The following is a 20,695-nucleotide window of genomic DNA, read 5'->3' as shown; positions in this document are numbered from 1 at the left end:
AAAAACGTCTAAAAAATCATTTCGAATGCATTTGCAAATACAAGCACTCCACAATGCATATATAGATCACAGCTCGAGAAAAAAATTTAGTCTTGTGTCAAGTGGAAGCCTTGTTATACAATGCAATAGTTTTATGATTCAAATAGATAAAAGATACTTACCCCCTAAGGCTGAAAGTATATAAGAAATTCGAAAGGGATGGAATAAACAATTCTAGGAACATTCATCGAATAATACAATGATCTCTATAGGGGCACTTTTGTATACTTCCTGTGTACTAAAGTTGCGCCCCTCTGTGCTTTTTATTTTTACTGCTTATCAAAAAATACAATGATCTCTATAAATACATTTTTTACTTTATTTATTCATTTATTTATTTATTTTTATGAATGAGCTCTTTTACTAAGGTAAATTGAAAGTTTACAACACTTCCGAAAATCTGGAAACCAGCTGCAAATCAGCAGCTAACCAACAAAAACTCCTTTACAAAGAAAAAACAAACAAAACCTATATCCTCTGTTATCTACAACCACATTTTCTATACAATCAAAGAGATAACAGACGCTATAAACTTTCTAAACTCCAAGAATACTATCCAGTAGACCCCAGTTCCCGCATAAGACTTCATTCTTTCTACCTTTTTGATATCTGCCTTTAGACACAACTCACATTCTAATTTCCATCAAATCTTCTGAATGATCTTCTCTTCAGTTCGTACATGGTTCCCATTTCTTATATTATTCCTCTCCCTCCACAGATTGTAAACTGAAGCCCTTGGACAAAGTCTGAATAGCACTGCTTGCAATTCTTTTTTTTTTTTGATAAGTAGAGAATTTTATAAAAAGCGGACAAAGTCTGCTTGCAATTCTTTGCCTGTCCATTCTTTTACACCTCTATCAATTATATCTTCCCAGTCAATTGGAGGGTCATCTATTAAGCATTTACTTAAATTTGCCAACCAGACCCTTTTGCTAAAGTTGCACTGAAAGAATAGGTGACTTCTCCCTTCAATGCACCTTCTACAAAAACCACAAAGAACATTACCACCATAACCCCATCTGAGTAATCTCTCCCCTTTTGTGAGGCTATCACGGGCTGCCAACCACAAGAAGAAGGCTTGTCTTGGAATTGCTAGAGAGAACCAGATTAATCTCCACCATGTTACTTGTGGCAACTTATACCGAATATGCTCCCATGTTTCAACACAATTGTAAATTCCCCTTGTTGAAATGCTCCAAGTAGGCTGGTCATTCTCACCAATACTTACCATAGGTAGTTGACTTTGAACTTTAACAAGATCCTCAGATCTTGCAGGCTGCCAATACCATGTTTTATCTCTAAGAACACTGGACAGTTTTGCATTAAGCTGGCTTCCAGCATCATAGAGGACTCTATGCCCATATACTTCATAAAGATCCCCATCCGGGTTTTATAATTAAGTATCTAATTAGATACGCTCGAATAACCCCTTCTCATAATTAGAATGTATATAACCTAACCCTATTTCGGCATGTCCTGGTATGGAATGAACTTATAATCATGGAATCAACTTGATCATCAAATTGGAGATTATAAGTTCATAACACTAGCCCATTCCCATTTTGGGTGGAACAAATATACTAATTCTTTGATTCCAATTACGTAAGAGGGATCTTGGACTAAGAAATAGATTTTATACGCTAAAAAAGGGTATCCCGAGCAATTTCAATAATCGGGTTCATTGATATTCCTGGTATCCTGGTATAGTAGATGCTATCACATATACAATCATACACAATTCAATGGAGTTGTTTGGTCTTAAACTAAAAGGGGATCTTCTATAATTTCACACATGAGAGGTGTAATGCCCCAGATTTTTAAGACATATTTTTATAATAAAATTTATTATTTGAATAAATACCCATTCGATTTATAAACTGTTTTATAAATATTTTCAAATAATTTTTAAGTGAACCGGTGTTTTAAAAACTGATAATTTATTTTATCACCGAAAATATTTTCTGAGTTAATATAATTAACGTAAAAATATTTATTTACCTATTTTATGAAATTTATACTATATTGTTTTAATAATAAAATTTTATTTACAACATCTTCTGTCTATTCGTTCTTTTTCTGCACTAAAATAAACTCTGCACTAAGCAGAATTATTCGCACCAAATTTCTCCACTTTCATTTGTTAATCTCCCATTATCTTCTCCGATGATCGATCACTGCTCCACTTCACCAATTCAGCCGCCTCACCAACTATTCCCACTACATTCTCCACTTGATTTCTCTAATCGATCACTACAAGCAATCATCTTCCACTCTTCTCCACTGTGTATTTTTATAAGATCACTTCAACCACCTGCACTTGATTATCCATCTATAAAACTGGACATTTTCTCTGCAGAAATCGCACACTTCTCCTTCGTTCTTTCTTCTCCTTTCTCCTTCTTTCTCATTCCTTTCCTTCTCTCTGCATTTTGAGAGATTACAGGAGACTGAGTGAGGAAGTATGAGACAGTGAGATAGAAGAAATCGAAGAGAGGCATAGATGAAATTTTGAAGTCAGTGAAGGAACAGAGACCCGGTTCCTTATTTTCTTCTTTCTTCTCCTTTTCCTGTTCTTTCTTCTTCTTCTCTTAGACCGAAACACCAACAGAGAGAGAGACCAACAAATAAGAGAAGTAGAAGGATGAGAGAACACCCACCAAAACCCAACAGAAAACCGATCAATGGCAGTGACCGAACCCAGCAAGAACCGTTCCCCATAAACCAGAAATCAGAACCGTTCTGCCATGACCCATCGACAAACCCAGTAACCCAGAAACCCAGTTCTGGCCGTGACTCAGTGAAGCCGGATCTAACAATCCGACTAGCCGAGAGCCCAGCCGGCCGTGACCCCGACGAGCCGAACCCAGACACCAGCAGTAACCCAGTGAAGCCCGTAACCCAGCAACCAAACCTGCCCAAGCCCAGCAGAAGATCCAGCCATGAACCGCAACCCAGCAACCCAAACCCCAGCAACGTGTAATCCACCGTGACCCAGTGAGCAACCCAGCTGACCCAGCCGGCCGTGAACCCAGCAGCCCGACGAAGCCAACAATCCACCGGACCCGATTAACCCAAACCCAGCAGCGACGCAACCGTAGCAGGCCGATCAAGACCGACTAACCAAACCTCGTGAACCCGGAAAGCTTGTAGCCAGTCAACCCATAAGCTTTCCGACGAATTCTGGCCGTGATCCATGCCGCACCATCTACTGATTTCCAGCAAACCCAGGGATAACCCGACTCCTCAATGACTAGCAACCTGAACTGTGTGTTTATAGGCGACCCAGCTCAAAACCCGGAACCAAAACCCGAAGCCCAGATTCATTTAAACCCAACCCATTAGTGATCTAACCCAGCCCAGAACCAGAAGCCCAATAACCCATAACCCATCAATTCCCTTAAGCCGAAGCCCAAAACCATAACCCATGAGCCCAACCCACTCTGACTTCAGCCCAGACCCGAAACCCGACCCGGATCCAACAGTGACCCGAACCCAGAGACACGACCCGCCGGTGACCCATCTCCGGCGACTTTTCCGTGACCGAACTCACCGTTTTCACTGAATTTTCTAGTGAAAATTCTTAGTTAATAAACTAAGAAAAATATACAAAGAGGATTAAGCTCGATCCCGATATTAGGGAAATCCAGGTAAGGGAACCCTCTACCCCTTCAAAAATTATTTTATTACTTTAAATATTCCTTTATTTGCATAATTTCGATTTGATTCGGTATTTCAAATTATTTTGTTTACATGAAGAATTTATTTTAAATTGATTGAGTAAAATGATATTTTGGAAATTGTGATTTTGAGAATTTATTATTTTAACTGAGATGTGAAGTCAACTTTTTCGGAATAACAATAAAAGGAGAAAAACATGAGTAAAAACCCTCCAACACGTTGCCCCTGGATACATGAGGAAAGAATGAGAAAGTTGTGTGAGAAAACTCTATGAGTTATATATAAAGGAGAAATTGTTGAAAAGGGCACGTGTGTGGAGGAGTTTTGACAATTGTTTTGGAGATTTATAAAAGGGAGTTTTGACAATTGTTTTGGAGATTTATGAAAGGGAGTTTTTGACAAATGTTTTGGAGATTTTCAAAAGAATTTAACTCAACTGTTTTATGGTTGAGGATTCCTTACTGAGCATGTTTTTTTGTGCTCACCCCTTATTTTGTTTTTGTTTTCAGGTTATGAACAGAGAGACGTAGGTGGCCGGGATAGGATCTAGGAATGCATTAGGACATTTCATTTATATTACCCCATAATTTTCAGTTATTATATTTTTACAATTAAATGACCGTTTCCGCATTTATTAAAAACTCTGAGATTTTGAAACCATTATTATTTTTATTTATTTAAATCAGCATACTAGTTAAGATATTTGGCAGACCTTACGAATCTTTGCAGTTTAAAGAGAAAAGTGACGAACCTAACCCATAGCGGTTTGGGGGCGTTACAAGAGGGTATTTCTTAGATTCGTCCAGTCATTAATAACTTGATTATTTTTAGGTAATAGTTTTTTTTTTTTTTTTTTTTTAATGACGATGAACTCCTCTAAGACAGTGCCACTTTGTGTATCCACCCCTATCAGGTAAATCTCGGATCCGTGTAAAGCGCCCCCTCCACACGGATCGGGTAATACTCCGGTTTTGCCAACAGGTTGGCCCCAAGGAATTGCTTGCACCCAAGGGTATTCAAACTTTAGACCTCATGGAACTACCACAAAGACCAATGCCCTTATCACTTGAGCCAACCCCTTGGGGAGTCCTATTGAAACCAAGAAATATAGACCAGCATGCCATCCACACCAAAATAAATGAAGTTTTCTGAAAAACCTACTAGTGGAGGAAGACCTCCTATGGATAAGAGACATAGGGTGAAAGAGAGAGCCATAAAAGAATCTTTCATGTATAATCCGGCATAATCCTGAATGTCATCAATATCGCTACATAGACCAAATGCAATGCCCGGGAAAGACGCCATACTTAGGTTATTAAATATGTGCCTGCATAAGTATAAGGCTTAAGAATTACTATTAGTCTAATAAAATTATATATTTATGCATGTAGAGAAATGGATCAGTAAAGTTAAATTCGATCGAGCGATTCTGATGTCGATCGAGCGATTATGGGTCGATGTCGATCGATCGACTAATTTTAGATCGAGCAATTTTATCTAGTGCGACGCAGCTTACAGGTAAACAGCAGAGAGTGATTTTCTACCTTTGATTTTGAACCCATTACTTGTAGACGGCTCCAATGATTGAAACCCATTTAGTTAGCCTAAGTTAGCTTAGTATGGTTGAAATTGAACTAGATATGGTAGTACAATCTAATTATGACACTAGATATGGAAAAAAAATCTAATATTGGATATTGCATGATCTTGCATGGATATCTCTCTCTCTTGCTGTTAAAGATCTGACCATTGGAAGAAATTGTGCTGGCTTGATCTCAGCCATCCAAAGTTATTATATATAGCATGCATGGGACATAAAAAATCAGCCAAAGCTCTCCCCATACCACTCACGTAAGCTTTCCTTCCCTTCACTGTTTTAGTGCTGAATCTTTCATGGGAAAAACTCTCTCACTCTCCTATGAAAACCAGCACTTATGAGCCAGAAATGAAGCCTTAAATCTCCTCTTGTTTCTCAACAAAATACCAGAAACCAACATCTGAAATCCCTCTCTGATTCTAGCTCAAAAACCAACAACTTCCAACTCAGTTAAGCACTCTGTTTTGGAATCAGATCCCTTTCTTTTATCCAATCTGTTGGGTATGAATTTCGGTAAGTAAATCTTCCTTTTCACTCTCTGAAATTCAGTATTTGTTCCCTAGGATCATGGGTTGTTTCTCCTCTTCTAATGAGAGAATTACACCTATGAAGTTTTAAATAAGCAAGATAGTAACTTTGCCTTAATATTTTGTGTGTGAATGAGCTGCTGAAATGTATGTGTGCTGATTAATAAAATGAATGTGTGAAGTGAATTGTGTGTGAGGTGTATGCTCGAATTCCCTGCATGAATGAGAATATTAAAATATAAACTTAGTGAGTGAGTGTATATGGGTATATGGCTAATATGTGTGTGGGTGTAGAAAGGATTATTTTGGCTATAAGGTGTACATAATATATATATATGGGTATGAGTGGGAGTCATATATCAATATACTAGTTGGAATTAATGGCTAATAAAAGAGGATGTTTTAGTTTCATTATTCAATAATCTAAGATGTCATTCAATATCTTGATTAAGAAAACCAAAAACGGAAGTGTTAGAACGATCGTTAAAATAATACTTTAAGGATAAGTATAGTAAACATATTCGTAGCACCTTTCCACTAATTTAGTATTACTACATGATTGAAATTATGCAGTTGTAGAGAAAGACTTTTGGAGCAGAAACTAGTAAGTATCTCTATACTTACTGAGGACGAAGCTGGTTGACTTTTCCTATAATATTATGTTTACTGTTTTATTTATTTGTTTGCGCATGTGGTTTTGCATATTTTATTATTTTTAATAACCTGTCTAATAACAAGCTGTTGGATCAAGATCCACAGTGGGTATGCGAGGCTTCACATGAGTTCCAAGGTTCTCAGTGAATGAGGAGGTACCTGAAAAGAACAATAAATACAAAAACTGGTGTACCAAGGTCACCAGGGAAACCAAGGCTTCCAGGAGCCAAGGCTCCCAAAGAATATAATTAAAAGTTAAAGTGAGGAAACCAAGGTTTCAAATAACACGCTAACCGTGCCAAGGCCAACTGAGTAGTGGAAAAAGAGAAATACCTAAAACTCTACACTTAAAACTATCATTGCTGTATGATTACGTTTATGTTCATTTTATGTCTATGATTCGCGGTCATAGATTATATTTTGTATATACATGTGATTATATGGCCATTGCATTGTGTTGCATTAATTAAATAAATAAGCATTCACATTATTATTATTGGAAACAGCGGACTCACTTTAGTATTCTATGTTGTTGTCCTCTCTCTGTACTGTGTAATGATTCAGGCTATGAAGAAGAAGAATATCAGGACTATCCCGACCCATAGATGGTTCCTAATTCAGCTTTTTGTAAGGCTAGACAGCATCTCTTTTTGGGACTACCCTGCTGTAGTTCACCCTACCTAACTTAAGACATTACTTATAGTTCTTCAGTTATATGTAAATATTTGGCTTGTATGACTATCTTGCCTTGTGAGGCATAACTGTTATCACTGTTTGTATAATTATACTTACTAACTTAATATATATATTTTGAGGTATTCCGTTGCCAACATTTACCTCTGATAAGTTAGTAATGTCACGTGAAAATTCAAAAATTTTCACTTACGCTTTTTGTAAAAGCGGGGCGTTACAGTTTGGTATCAGAGTAGTTTGCTCTGAGGACCTTAGATTTGACCTTAGCATAAGATCTAGGCACACAGAGCTATAGGAACATAAAAGTATTTTTGCTTGTATATATATATGCTAGATATTAATTTGAATTTCATGAGTCAGAATAAGAATAAAATAACTCGCTTCAGTAGATAGATGTATATGTGAACTTAAAATTTTATTGTTTATAATCATTGTTTATTTGAGTAATTTTGAGTGTTATAATTGTTTATAGCATGATTTGTTTATGAAATCTTTATCAGTGATTGATTGTTAAATAATTAGGTTGTTAGCTTTATTGATTGGTTTTAAACATTATATAGTCGCTTAAAGGAAAATGATAGTATCCTACAAATGTGGAATAACTGTTCCTTTAAACACAGAGTCATGCCTCCTAGACGCCGTCCTCTCTGTGACTCTAACCGTGTCCCTCGTCCTGAAGAAAATGGTGAGGAAGATCTGCCACCTCCACCTCCACCGCCACCATTCAATGATGGCATACACCCAGCTTTAATACAACTTATAGCTGACACCACTAGGCATCTGGCCGAAGTGATATCACGAATTCAACAACCCAATGAACGAGCCGAACCCGTAGGTTGTTCATTACTCGATTTTGCTAGCTATCACTTTCGAACTTTTGAAGGAACTGAAGGGCCGAATGTTGCAGAAGCTTGGCTCACAGATATAGATGCACTGTACACTACCCTTGGTTGTACAGACGAGCAGAATGGGCGTCAGGCAAAATAAGCCTGTGAGCCGTCTGGATGGACAACTGTGCGACAGGATTTTCCGAAATTTTCGCAGAGAAATCTTTCCTGTATAAGAACATCGTCCGGACGAGATGGCTCGATCGTCCGGACGGATGTACGTCCGCTGCAAGTAATTTCCATAACAGGCTTTGCGCGTCCGGACGGCTAAACTTCAACACGCAATTTCCATATCTGATGCGTGTGCGTCTAGACCATGAGGGGGAGACGTCCGGACGGTTGAAGTCGAATTGGCAGTTTCCATATACGATGCACCAACGTCCGGACCACAGCTGTCAATCGTCCGAACGGTCAAATTGTAACTGCGATTCTTGCCTTATTGAGATACGCATCCGGATGGTATACCACATCGTCCGGACGGTTGATTGATCTTCCCTTTCTTGGAACTTGGAAAGAATCAGAGAACCGTTCGAGAACTGAGTAGCATCCGGACGTGCTGCTGAAACGTCCGGACGGAAGCAAGCTGGCACAGAAGATCCTCGATACTATGTAGGTGTCCAGACGGAAGGAGGACGTCGTCTGGACGGATGATGCTGGACTGTCTGTGTCCGGACGGATGGAGCGGGAACAGTAGGCGTCCGGATGGCTGACAGGGAACTTGAATTTCTTCTAACTTCACTCTGAACAGTGGAATCCCTGTTTGCAGCATCCTTACATATAAGTGATTTTGTCCAAATACAGAGTAAGGCCAAAATACTAACAAACTCCCCCTTTGGCCATTCTGGGACAAAAATCACTTGACCGGTTTGGAAATACATTCCCGGTCCAAAGTAAAAATTACTCCCCCTTTTTGTCACAAAGTGACAAAGGGTAAATCAGAGTAATAAAAATTAACTGTCATAAAAATTACTCCCCCTAACGGTCTCAGAAGGACCCAGGAAACAGAGTAATATATATCCAAAAAGTTTTAACTAAAACAGAAATTGTCTCAGAATAACAAAAGATAAAAAAACTACAAAACATAAGAGGGAATCAAACATCCTCAGGCATGGGTAAAATCTCGTCTGCATCATCCTCATCATCACTGCCACTAGGATGATGATACTTCAGGCACTCCTAAAGGTCTAGCTGGTTCTGTTCCACGCGCCTGTCGATGGAGTGCACAGCTAACTGCATGGAACACATAGACTGCTGCATGGAGGTCATAGACACCTGCAAGCTGCTCATCCCTCCCTGAAGTGCAGTAAGAGCCTCCATAATCTGAGCATAATTGACCTCTGGCTCAGAAGGTGGCACAGTATGTGAGGACGAAGCCTTATCTGGAAAGCTGACTGGCATAGCAGCAGGTGGGGGCACCTCATCATCGGAGTCATCTCTCCGCAGCTGCGCATTAGACTTCACCAAAGTCTGCATGCTGATGGGCTGCTGGATTTTTCATCTTTGATTCGCCATTGTCATTGATGCCTGACTGAAGAATAATTTGAGTAAGGAGGCAGCCAAAAGGGAGACCAACAGTGCTCTCACCACGGGCCTCTAATATAACCCCCAAAATGTGCTTGCATAGGCAAAAAGGCAAGCGGAGGTGGATAGCATAGACAAACTGGGCCCGTTTCAGGATCAGATCACTACGCCGAGCAACCGGCCAAATATTCTGCTGAACGATCTTGGCCAACATGTGGTGGGAGGATGACAGGACACCAATCCTGATGGCAGTAGAGCGCTCCTCACCTTAGGGAATGGCACGGAAGAATTCCCTGAGATCATCCAGGGATGGAGGAAGCACCACCTCATTGTAGGGGCTGGCCGAAATCTCGAGCACTGGGACTCGGATGATGTGACTGATGACCTGAGGATCAATAGTGATGAGATGGCCTGCAACAGAGGACTGAAGCACCACTCCATGATCATCATCCTGCACCACCTCCAGGTTGGCGTAGAATAGCTTGACCAATCTGGTGTACACCACACAAGCACAGCTGCGGAGATATCCCCAGTTGTACGTCTGGATGATGTCAAGTGTTGTCCAGCGGTGGCACCATGATATTAGCCCGAAGAACGTTTCGCTCAGCAATGACGGAGTGGTCCATAATTTTGGCCTAAATTGCAGCCCTATCTTCCACAAGCCTCTGACGGACCCTGCGGGGTGGACTGCCGGCAGACATGATTCTGCAAAAGATCCAACAAGAATTGTTCAAGGAAAAATATTCCAAAAATATTCTTGTTAGGATAAAAATTTGGCAAAATAACAGCAGTTAAAAAGACTTGTGAAATAAATACAAAATAATATCACAACGAAGTCCAAGAAATTTCAACATGGCAGATATATGCGTCTCATATTCCAAAAAAAATAACATTCTAACAGCTTTTTAAAAGAAAACTGAAGAGAAAAAGACTAGAAAAATACCTGAAATATGAGAGATATATGCAAAAAAGCCAAAAACTTAATGCCAACCTTACTCACAAACAGTCAAAAATTCTGATTTTGTGGGGTATGAAGTGAAATCGGCAATCTGGGCATTTTATAGCCACTGTGGGGTCCCCGTCCGGACGGGGACTGATGACGTCCGGACGCTCGCTGCCTCAGAAAGGAGCAGAATGGTCGCGCGCATCCGGACGATATAAAGAGACCGTTCGGACGATAATGACAACGCGCGTTCGGACTCCGTCAGGTCCTGTCAGGACATGTGAGCTCCATCTCCGTCCGGACTCCAAGGGAGAGCCGTTCGGACCACCAGTCCGTCCGGACGTCAATATAGACCGTCCGAACGCTCCACACTGAAACACCAGAAAAGCTGAGAAGAATTTACAGAGATCAAATTTTCTCAAGTCAGTGTCAGAATACGCATGCATAATCAACTGATAACACAATCAGAGAGCATCTCATAAATAAACAGAGATATAAAATGAAGTTGAGATTTCAATTAGCACAAATAATTTTTCGTGATCATATAAAAATCAAATAGGCAACTCAACTCAAGCAATGCGTGTGTGTGTGGAGACTCTTTTCCCATAAGGTAAGACTTTCCAAGACATGACGAAAATGCAACTAGATTTTCTAGACATGAGAGAAAATCAAAGACAGATTAGCCAAAAGTCAAACCTTATAACTTGCTAGGGCCTAGACACCCTCATCTGATACACTCCCCCTAAGATACAGCACATATTTTGTTTTACTTGCTCATAGAGGGCAAGGTAAGTTTAAGCATATAAGCAGTGATTAAACGAATTTAAAGCACATAACTTTTTATGAATTACTGCTCTAATCTTATGGTACTGTGAACTGTAGGGAGTGCCAGAGTTTATATATGCTAGGTTCAACTAGCCTGTGGTCAATTTGACCATCTTATCAAGGACTTCTTCTCTTATCCAAAATTTCCAAAAACAAAGAGTCAGAGAAGGAAAGATGTACCTTTAGGTGAGCCCGAGATAGTGCACTTTTTCATCGCATGAGAAAAGAAGCTATCTTACTTTTTGCATAAACAGGAAAAACACTTGGCTAGTATAGTCAAAACTCTCAATTTATATCTAAGTGTATTTAATCAATGTAAACCGAATTGAGATATTAGGCAAGAAAGCATGCAATATCTAATAAGCCAAGAGAAATAAAATCCTGCAAATCATTGAGCGTACACAGGTTTGATCGTGCCTTAGCATATGATGTTTTCACTCGACCTGCTTTTTCTGTCTTCCCCAAAAATAATACCTGTAAAGTTCTCTTAAGAGAAACAGGGGGCACAACAAGCTAGGTCCTAGATTGCATGACAAGCATATAAAAGGTACAAGCAATTAAACCTGATGCCTTAGGATTAGGAACCAAATCCTAGGCATGAACATCCGAACCTGCTAGGTGTGTCGGTTCCCCTTCCTAGGGTAACTGCCCTTCTCAGTCCAAGTCTGCCTACCAGTGGGTGGTTGCTGACAAGACTGCATCATCAACTCCATCATGTTTTGCATCTAGACAGGAGGCTCACTGGAGTATTGCTCTTGGGGCCTTCTCAAATGCTTGGGTTTGCTCTTGTAAGTGCCTCTGTAATTGGCTGGTACAAACCGTTGCTGAGGCCGCTGATGCTGAGAAGTATGAGACCAAGGGGCTTGATACTGATGCCTTGAAGCTTGTCCCCATGGTACTTGATAAGATGCCTGGTGCCAGGAAGTCTAATGCTGAGCCATAGGTCTAGTGCCATAATGAGCTTGTTTGGGTGCTTCCTTTTTGGCCTTGGCCTTTTGTGCTTTCAAGAGGGAGCACTGAGGCCGAACATGCCCACTGAGACCGCAATGATGGCAAATAGGAGGTCTTCTGATGGAATGAGGCTGCTGGGTGCCTGGTACGTCATCATTGACCTTTTCCTTCTGTTTATCTTCAACAACTGGAGGAAGCTCTGGGACTGTAGGAGGCACAAATACAGTCTTTGAGGAAGAAGGAATATCAGAAGAAGAAGCTACATACCTAAGACCAGTCTTGTCATGTGGGCTCTTCTGGAAGGACAGCATACGAGTCAGCTTCTCATCAGTGACTCTCTCTAGCTGGAGTTGTGTCTCAAGTAGTTTTTCCTCGAGCTCCTGTATCTTGAACAGCAATGAACTCTTCTCAGTATGCAGACTGTTCAGATCATTAACTTGCTGCTTTCGGCCTTCCCTCAGCTTCTCAAACTCTTTGTAGAGAGTTTTGTATGCTTCCTTGAGCTCTACCTCGTTCTCACTATGCTCCGAATAATATGAGTCTTCTTCTTCAATATAAGGGGCCACAAAAGCCAGAAATTTGTCAGACTCTGGAGCATCTTCTTCGGACTCATCACTGAGAGTCACATTGTAAGCCTTCCCCTTGCCCTTCTTGAGATTCCCGCAATCGGCTCGGATATGCCCATAGCCTGAGCATTCAAAAAATCGAGGTCCTCTGGGATCTTTCTTCTCTTCATCCTCTGGTTCAGCTTCTCTGAGAGGTTTCTTGGCTTTTTCAGAAAACTTCTTCTTGAACCGATCATCTTTCATTAGTCTTCTGAAATTTTTGGCTAGCATCGCCACAGCCTTTTCTTCATCCTCAAATTCTTCTTCAGAGGAGGCTTCTACCTTCTTCTTGGAAGCCTTAAGAGCAATGGTCTTTAATTTCTTAACCGGGGGCAAAGACAGCTCGTATGTTTGAAGAGATCCAACCAGCTCTTCAATCTTCATTTCTTCAAGATCCTTGCTTTCCTCAATAGTCGTTACCTTAATCCTGAAACGCTCGGGCAAAGATCTGAGAATTTTTCGGATGAGTTTTACATCCGAGATAGGTTTCCCAAGACTCACCATGGAGTTCCTCAGGTCACTTATTTTGGAGTAAAACTGTCCAAATGTCTCTTCCTCTAACATCTTAATTTCTTCAAATTTTGAAATCAACATCTGAAGTTTGGCAGATTTTACAAGTTTTGTGCCTTCATATGTTGTTTCCAAAATTTGCCATGCTGCTTTGGCTGATTCGCAATTTGAAATTTTGGCGAATTCAGATGGAGTAAGTGCTTGGCATAGAGCATGGAGGGCTTTGTCATTTGAAAGACGAGCGTTCTTTTGAGGGGACTAGTTCAGGTGTTGTATTCTCTGGTTTAGTCCAACCAGTCTCAACAATACCCCAACAGTCAATAGATTTCAAAAAGAAACGCATACATGCCTTCCAATAGCCATAGTTCGAGCCATCAAAGGCAGGAACAGAATTAAGAGTTTGAGACATAATAAAGATAGAAGTCAAATATAAAAACACTCAAGAAATTAATCTTCTCAGAGTGTACCAAGCTCTGATACCAATTGAAAAATTGAAATGACTTCTAAAAGTAAAGTGTGTGCAACAAGTGTCAACAAAAATTAAAGCACAGCGGAAAGTAAATGACACAGAGATTTTTGTTGACGAAGTGGAAACTCAGTTAAGAGAAAAACCACTCTGGGGCAGCCAAACCCAGGAATTCCACTATTCAAAAGACAAAGCTAGATACAAGATAGTAACACTCACATGTACCGATGCAGTGGTCGTACCTTGATCTCTGATGTGTAACCCAACACGAACGCTTCCCAACCAGGTTCACCTACCTGAAGGGGTCTTCAATGGAACTCTTTACCTTAGAGCCGACCTCTAAGATAGACTTCGGTTTACAGCACAACACACTTGAAAAACGGCTTTAGAGGAGATATCACGTCTCTGAGCTCAAATGGAATTCACACCGAATTCTTGCAGCTCTAAGTGCCCAGAGGCCCCTATTTATAGGCTAGGGGTCAAAATGGGTGTCAGGAAAAATAAGCCTGTGAGCCGTTCGGACGTTGAACCAGGGCCGTCCGGACGGACAATTGTGCGACAGGATTTTCCGAAATTTTCGCGGAGAAATCTTTCCTGTATAAGAACATTGTCTGAACAAGATGGCTCGATCGTCTGGACGGATGCACATCCGCTGCAAGTAATTTCCATAACAGGCTTTGCGCGTCCGGACCAAGGGGCAGGAGCGTCCGGACGGCTAAACTTCAACACGCAATTTCCATATCTGATGCGTGTGCGTCTGGACCATGAGGGGGAGACGTCCGGACGGTTGAAGTCGAATCGGAAGTTTCCATATACGATGCACCAACGTCCGGACGGTCAAATTGTAACTGTGATTCTTGCCTTATTGAGATACACGTCCGGACGGTTGATTGATCTTCCCTTTCTTGGAACTTGGAAAGAATCAGAGAACCGTTCGAGAACTGAGTAGCGTCCGGACGTGCTGCTGAAACGTCCGGGTGGAAGTAAGCTGGCACAGAAGATCCTCGTTACTGTGTAGGTGTCCGGACGGAAGGAGGACGTCGTCCGGACGGATGATGCTGGACTGTTTGTGTCCGGACGGTATGGCACGTCGTTCGGATGGATGGAGCAGGAACAGTAGGCGTCCGGACGGGATGACACATCGTCTGGACGGCTAACAGGGAACTTGAATTTCTTCTAACTTCACTCTGAACAGTGGAATCCCTGTTTGCAGCATCCTTACATATAAGTGATTTTGTCCAAACACAGAGTAAGGCCAAAATACTAACATTATTATTATTGGAAACAACGGACTCACTTTAGTATTCTATGTTGTTGTCCTCTCTCTGTACTGTGTAATGATTCAGGCTGTGAAGAAGAAGAATATCAGGACTATCCCGACCCATAGATGGTTCCTGATTCAGCTTTTTGTAAGGCTAGACAGCCTCTCTTTTTGGGACTACCCTGTTGTAGTTCACCCTACCTAACTTAAGACATTACTTATAGTTCTTCAGTTATATGTAAATATTTGGCTTGTATGACTATCTTGCCCTGTGAGGCATAACTATTATCACTGTTTGTATAATTATACTTACTAACTTAATATATATATTTTGAGGTATTTCAGTAGTAGCTCTGAGGTGTCAATCTATCTATATTACATTTACATATATTCCGTTGCCAACATTTACCTCTGATAAGTTAGTAATGTCACGTGGAAATTCGAAAATTTTCACTTATGCTTTTTGTAAAAGCGGGGCGTTACACCAAATGATAAAATGCAAGAAAAAGTTCCTAGATTCAGGGAGCTTGCATATCAACCATTGAGTACAAATATTGGACCTTTTGCTTTTAACTTTTTACTTTTTACGTAATAGGATTTTAAAATTAAGAAATATTGGTGAGGTTAAAAGTAACGAGGATAGATAAACTGAACGAAGCACAATTTGGTCTCAAAATGCAATTTGCATGGTCATAGAAATTGGTGCAAACCTCCGACATAAGAGTAATGGAAGTTTTTTAGGGTAAATCGGTAGGCAAACGAGCGACTAGCAAATTACATTTAGCATGCAGGAGCATAACAATAAGTAGCACTTTTTTTAAAAAAAACAAAAAACACTGTTCCAACTTGTTGGCCACCAAACAAAAACACCGTTTCCAAGAAGGGAAATGCAGGATAGAGTGAAATTAATAAGATGAACAATAGGTATGTAAGTTGGGGGATGAACAATTCATATAAAAAAAAAAACAAGGTTTCTCGCAATGAATCTAATGAAGAAATGGAAAATAAAACAATAAGCAAGATAAGGGGGGAGCAAAAAGATATCGAAGAAGAGGTAGCATCGAAGGGGGGGGAGGAAAATGGGAAAGAAAAGAAGAAGGGGGAAAAACCTGACGGTTATTGGGAGCACCATCGATCTGGGGAGACAAACGTTTGTTCTGGCAGCCAGGGAAATGGTCGCTCTTGAGAATGGTCTTCTTACCCAGTACTGATCCCCCTCTCAACTTCATCACCTGTTCCGGCTCCTTTGGTATCGACATTCTTTTGACACACGAACACAACCCGCTCCAAAATGCGGGACAACTGTGGTACAGAAGATGATGCCCCCCCCCGCTGGCCGCTGCTACTAAGCCCGCTTCTACTAGCCTAATACTAATGAAAATCTAATTAGGACACAAATCTAACTTGGGCTCTAAACAAGAAAGAAGATATTCGAAAGAGAGAAAGGAAATCTAATTTGAGAAGCGAGAGAGACGGATAAGAGGCAATCCTGCTTCTTATCACCTATATCATATAGTATTTCTTTACTTGGTAGAAATGGGGGACAAAATGCATATGCCTGTGTGAATACGCAATTTTGAGTTGGGAGGGCTTTTTGTTTTTCTTCTACTCTCTATGTATAATGTGAGGGCAGAGAGTCCCCACTACCCAGCCCAGTAACAAGACGGAACCATCCTTCCGCCGAGTCCCAACATTCATAACGTGAAACGTGTATACATAAGGAGTAAATTTTTTATTTCCTGATTCTCCCAAAAAAACGCGTCTGGTATGAATATTCTTTCCACTGGCTCTTGATACCCAACCGCCCGTCACCAGCAGCCACCAACCCTTACTCTTGGATAATCTTCTGCCCGGGAAATACCCGCCACAAATTTATTCCTTTTTACTTCTTTTTTCTTTTTTTTCTATGCAGCACACCACAGAAGACTTTTGAATTAAAAAGAAAAAAAAAAATCGCGTAAAAGTTACAAACAAACACGTGCAAAATATGCTGTTTCTGCTTCTATTGCAATGATTAATCAAATAAGAACGTGGCAGTGTCTTGTTCAGGGTTCAGCCAGTAGATCTGTAGATGGTTGGTCTGAAAAACTCCATGCAAAAATTGCAAAAGCATAAGGACATGTTCCATTTGTTTATCCTTTTTTATTTTAACAAATATTTTAAGGTGGCGTAAAAATAAAAATAATTTTAGTGTAATATTTTGTGTTTTAAATTGTTTGTTAATATTTTGTTTTTAAAATAAAAAATGAAATATTTTAACAAAAAAGCTAAAAAATAAATAAAAAATACAAAGTAATTACAAAAAAAAATAAAAAAAAATCCAACAATACATATTTCATTCTTCAAATAAATCAATATCAACAAAAGTATCATACAACATTTTAACTTCTTGTGCATTCATATGTCCTGTTTAAGGACCTATGATGAAACCCTAGGTCTCATTTCGCCAATTTTCTCATACCTACCTTAGAAAGAGTGAGAGAAGGTAACTCTCGAGAAATTCATCTTCAAGAAAGGTAACATTTTTAGCTCGATCTCGTTCCTATAATGATATTTGCCTTTTATTTTATCTATAAACTACTGTTTTCATGAGTTAATATGCATCTCGTAGATTTAAAACATTTGAGTTTACCAACCAACAAACAGACAAAAAGAAAACTAAGCAATCCCTACAACAATAGAATGAGGAGGATATTTTCCGCTGACAAAAGGAATTCGAGCGGAGGGGGGAGGATCAATGGGTATACGATCAAAAAAAGATCTAGCAGTAGTCCAATGTACCGCAATGCGGGCACCAAAATTTGCACTTCTATCAACCTTTCTAGCATTTAAAGAGGAAGAAGTTGGGATGACGTTAACAGTATCGGGGATAATAGAAGAGATCTGCCAATCTTGAACAATTTTGGGATTTTAAAGGGCCAAAATAACCACTTGAAAATCACATTCCATGAAGAAAAAAAAAATCACATTCCAAAACAAACCACCAAAGATTGAGGGACAAAACCAAAGACTCAACTAGCCAAGCGACTATGGCTTCTCCAAAGTTTGACGAACATAAAGAAGAGATTTGGAAAACCATTTAATTATGTGTCCCTTATGATTTCAATAGATAGCTGCATGTACTGCTGAGAAAGACTCCTGAATAGCTGTATGAACTTACTTTCTTCTTTACCAAACTTAATTCACCAATTTGCATGAACCGGTTCTCAGCAACTTTATCCGGTTCCATCATTTTAGCTCCAACTGGTTCTTTGAATTTTGGAGCAACAACACGTTGAACATTGCTTGACTGAGGATTGTATGAATTACTGGAATTCCCCTCTGATTTCATGCCTCCCAAACGAACTGTTTCTACTTTACTGTAATGAATGTTTTTAGCCCTTAACTCAGGTCCATATTTCCTCTTGAAGAGATGATCTTGTGTATCTGGTCAATTAGAAACAGAGTGCCCTAAACGTCCACATCCGTAGCAAAAATCTGATAATCTTTCACACTTGAATTGCACCCACACTGGTTCCTTTCCATCTCTATTTTGCAGAAACCCTGGAATGAGAAGCTGAAGGAGATTGATTTCAACTTTAATCCTCAAACATTTACTAAAATGAACCCCTTTCCTTTCTACATTGTCAATTTCCAAGAGCTTCCCAATTTTAACTCTTTTTTTTTTTTTTTTTTTTTTTGGGATTCTAGGTTGTCTTGAACTGCAGTGGGAGACCATGGACCTGATCTCAATAGGCTCCGGCCATAGATAATCTGAAGACTCCTTGAATGTAGCTTCTGGATCCCATGGTTTGAGGAACAAAGGATTTCCTTTTATATTTCCATGAGACTTGATGGAGGACTTCCTCTTGGTCCAAAGAACTAGAGAATATGAAGAGATAGGTATTATGCTCAATATCCTCGATAGCAAAGGAAGGGATGAAATTCCATACATGTTGAAGAGTAGCTTTAAGTGTAGCTTTCAGAATATTTTTTAAAGAAATAATTTTCCCCACCAAGGTAGGATTAGAAGAGGATATGCGGCCAGGATCAACAGGTTGAAGCTCTGGCGTGTTTCCATTCCAGTTTAAAGCCTCAGTTTGTCTGATGATGGTATCAATCTCAGAAGTTTGATGAGCCATGTAAGAGAGAAACTAAAGAAAGGAGAACAAAAGAAGAAGAAACAGAGGGAAGATAGATAGAAAAAGATAGAAGGTAGAGGGGGAAATCCCGAAAGGAAGAGAACTAGAGGAGAACACAAGGTTTTGGAAAAAAGGGTGTCCTGGTCTGCTAAGAGAAGCTTTTGGCCCTTTACAATTGAAACCTTAAAAAAAAAAAAAAAAAAAAATAATAATAAATAATAATAATAAGCAAAAACAAAAACAAACAAACAAACTACTACCAGGGTAGTTTTTGCAGCTCAGTTATACATGGATTTTGCTAATATCGTGAATGCATCAATAGAACAGTATCTCTGTGTATCGATTATTCAATGCCCCAGTCTCAATAAAATTACTTGCACAAATCAATTATAGCCTTTCACACCCAATCAGCATCTAATTGGTATCAGTTTGATGCTTTGATGGCATAATTAATCCATGTTTTAACACTTCCAGCTCCCCCAACGGTCATAAATAAAAGTTCTGGTGGGAAGAATAACCGGATTATGATCCCCTGTTATTAAGCCAGAATTTGGCAGCCTAAGAGAGGGCTTTGTGAAACCTACCTGCCCCGGACAGGCTAAGATGCAGGACCTACTTGCCCGGAACAAACCAGCAACCACATCCTAAGATGTGGAATCCACCTGTCCACACAGCTTAATAACAGGGGATCCTCATCTAGATTAACCTATTGTCAGACTGAAACATCTGCAACACCATCCACAGTTGCAACTTCTCTTAAAAGATTTTTGGATGAAGGCAAACCAGCAACCACGTCCTTCAATACCACACTCGTTCGTCCCTCTTCTGATCATGAAATAACCATCCTGCCATCAAAATCAGTTAGTAATTGAAATTTTGTGAAGGCATACTTTTGAGGTGGATAACAATCTCATGAAAACGTACATCACCCCAGCTTCTATTCCACTGATTCGCAAGAAGCTGGAACAGAGAAAAGTAAAAATCAGCATATGATCTTCACAAATCTTGTAGCTACGAAATTTAAATGTTATAACTAGAAAATATCAACATACCCAATAGTCCTCTCCGGAAGCAGTTGCCCCCCATCCAATTAGCTTAACGGCATGACCTCCCATTACATCACCTGCAACGTGTTTGTAAACTCCAGATTTGTAATGAGCAAAATCCTGTAAAATGGTGGGAAAAAACAAAAAAACAAAAACCTTACAATGTTAAGATAAGTATATTCTCTAATAGATAAATGACAAAAAAAAAAAAGTCATTTTCTTGCAACTGGTTGTAAAATGCAAAACACTGAAAGAACAAAGGTTATAGCTAGATAATCTTTTACTGAATTTGTTGAAAGAATAATAATGATCAAATAAGTACATTATCTAACAGCAAAATAATAGAAATGTCTCTTGCAACTGGTTGTAAA

The 20,695-nt window shown here is 39.7% G+C and overlaps 2 protein-coding genes across 4 annotated transcripts; both read right to left on the bottom strand.

The window, feature by feature from the left end:
• Window positions 1–7,695: 7,695 nt before the first annotated feature.
• Window positions 7,696–16,978, bottom strand: LOC133864617 (uncharacterized). Of its 3 annotated transcripts, none has more exons than XM_062301002.1 (3): window positions 16,267–16,978; window positions 10,588–15,099; window positions 7,696–10,301 (listed from the first exon to the last, which is right to left on the bottom strand). In XM_062301002.1, exon 2 carries the CDS (start codon window positions 13,512–13,514, stop codon window positions 12,291–12,293), a length of 1,224 nt encoding a protein of 407 aa, XP_062156986.1. In that variant the 5' UTR covers window positions 13,515–15,099; window positions 16,267–16,978; the 3' UTR covers window positions 7,696–10,301; window positions 10,588–12,290. The 3 variants fall into 3 exon arrangements, with proteins under 3 accessions (XP_062156986.1, XP_062156987.1, XP_062156985.1); XM_062301003.1 differs by lacking the exon at window positions 16,267–16,978 and adding an exon at window positions 15,194–16,241 and having other exon boundaries at window positions 10,540–15,099; XM_062301001.1 differs by lacking the exon at window positions 16,267–16,978 and adding an exon at window positions 15,194–16,241.
• Window positions 16,979–19,515: 2,537 nt separating this feature from the next.
• LOC133864621 (cathepsin B-like protease 3) lies at window positions 19,516–20,452 on the bottom strand. The gene is made up of 3 exons (XM_062301009.1): window positions 20,331–20,452; window positions 20,203–20,238; window positions 19,516–20,123 (listed from the first exon to the last, which is right to left on the bottom strand). The coding sequence occupies exons 1-3, from the start codon at window positions 20,391–20,393 to the stop codon at window positions 19,980–19,982; spliced, it is 243 nt and encodes an 80-aa protein (XP_062156993.1). The 5' UTR covers window positions 20,394–20,452; the 3' UTR covers window positions 19,516–19,979.
• Between the last annotated feature and the right edge of the window lie 243 nt (window positions 20,453–20,695).

This window comes from Alnus glutinosa, chromosome 3 (genome assembly GCF_958979055.1).
Source record: "Alnus glutinosa chromosome 3, dhAlnGlut1.1, whole genome shotgun sequence".
Taxonomy (NCBI): Eukaryota; Viridiplantae; Streptophyta; class Magnoliopsida; order Fagales; family Betulaceae; genus Alnus; species Alnus glutinosa.
Note: the sequence above shows the minus strand (reverse complement) of the source record. Positions and strands in the feature narration are given on the sequence as shown.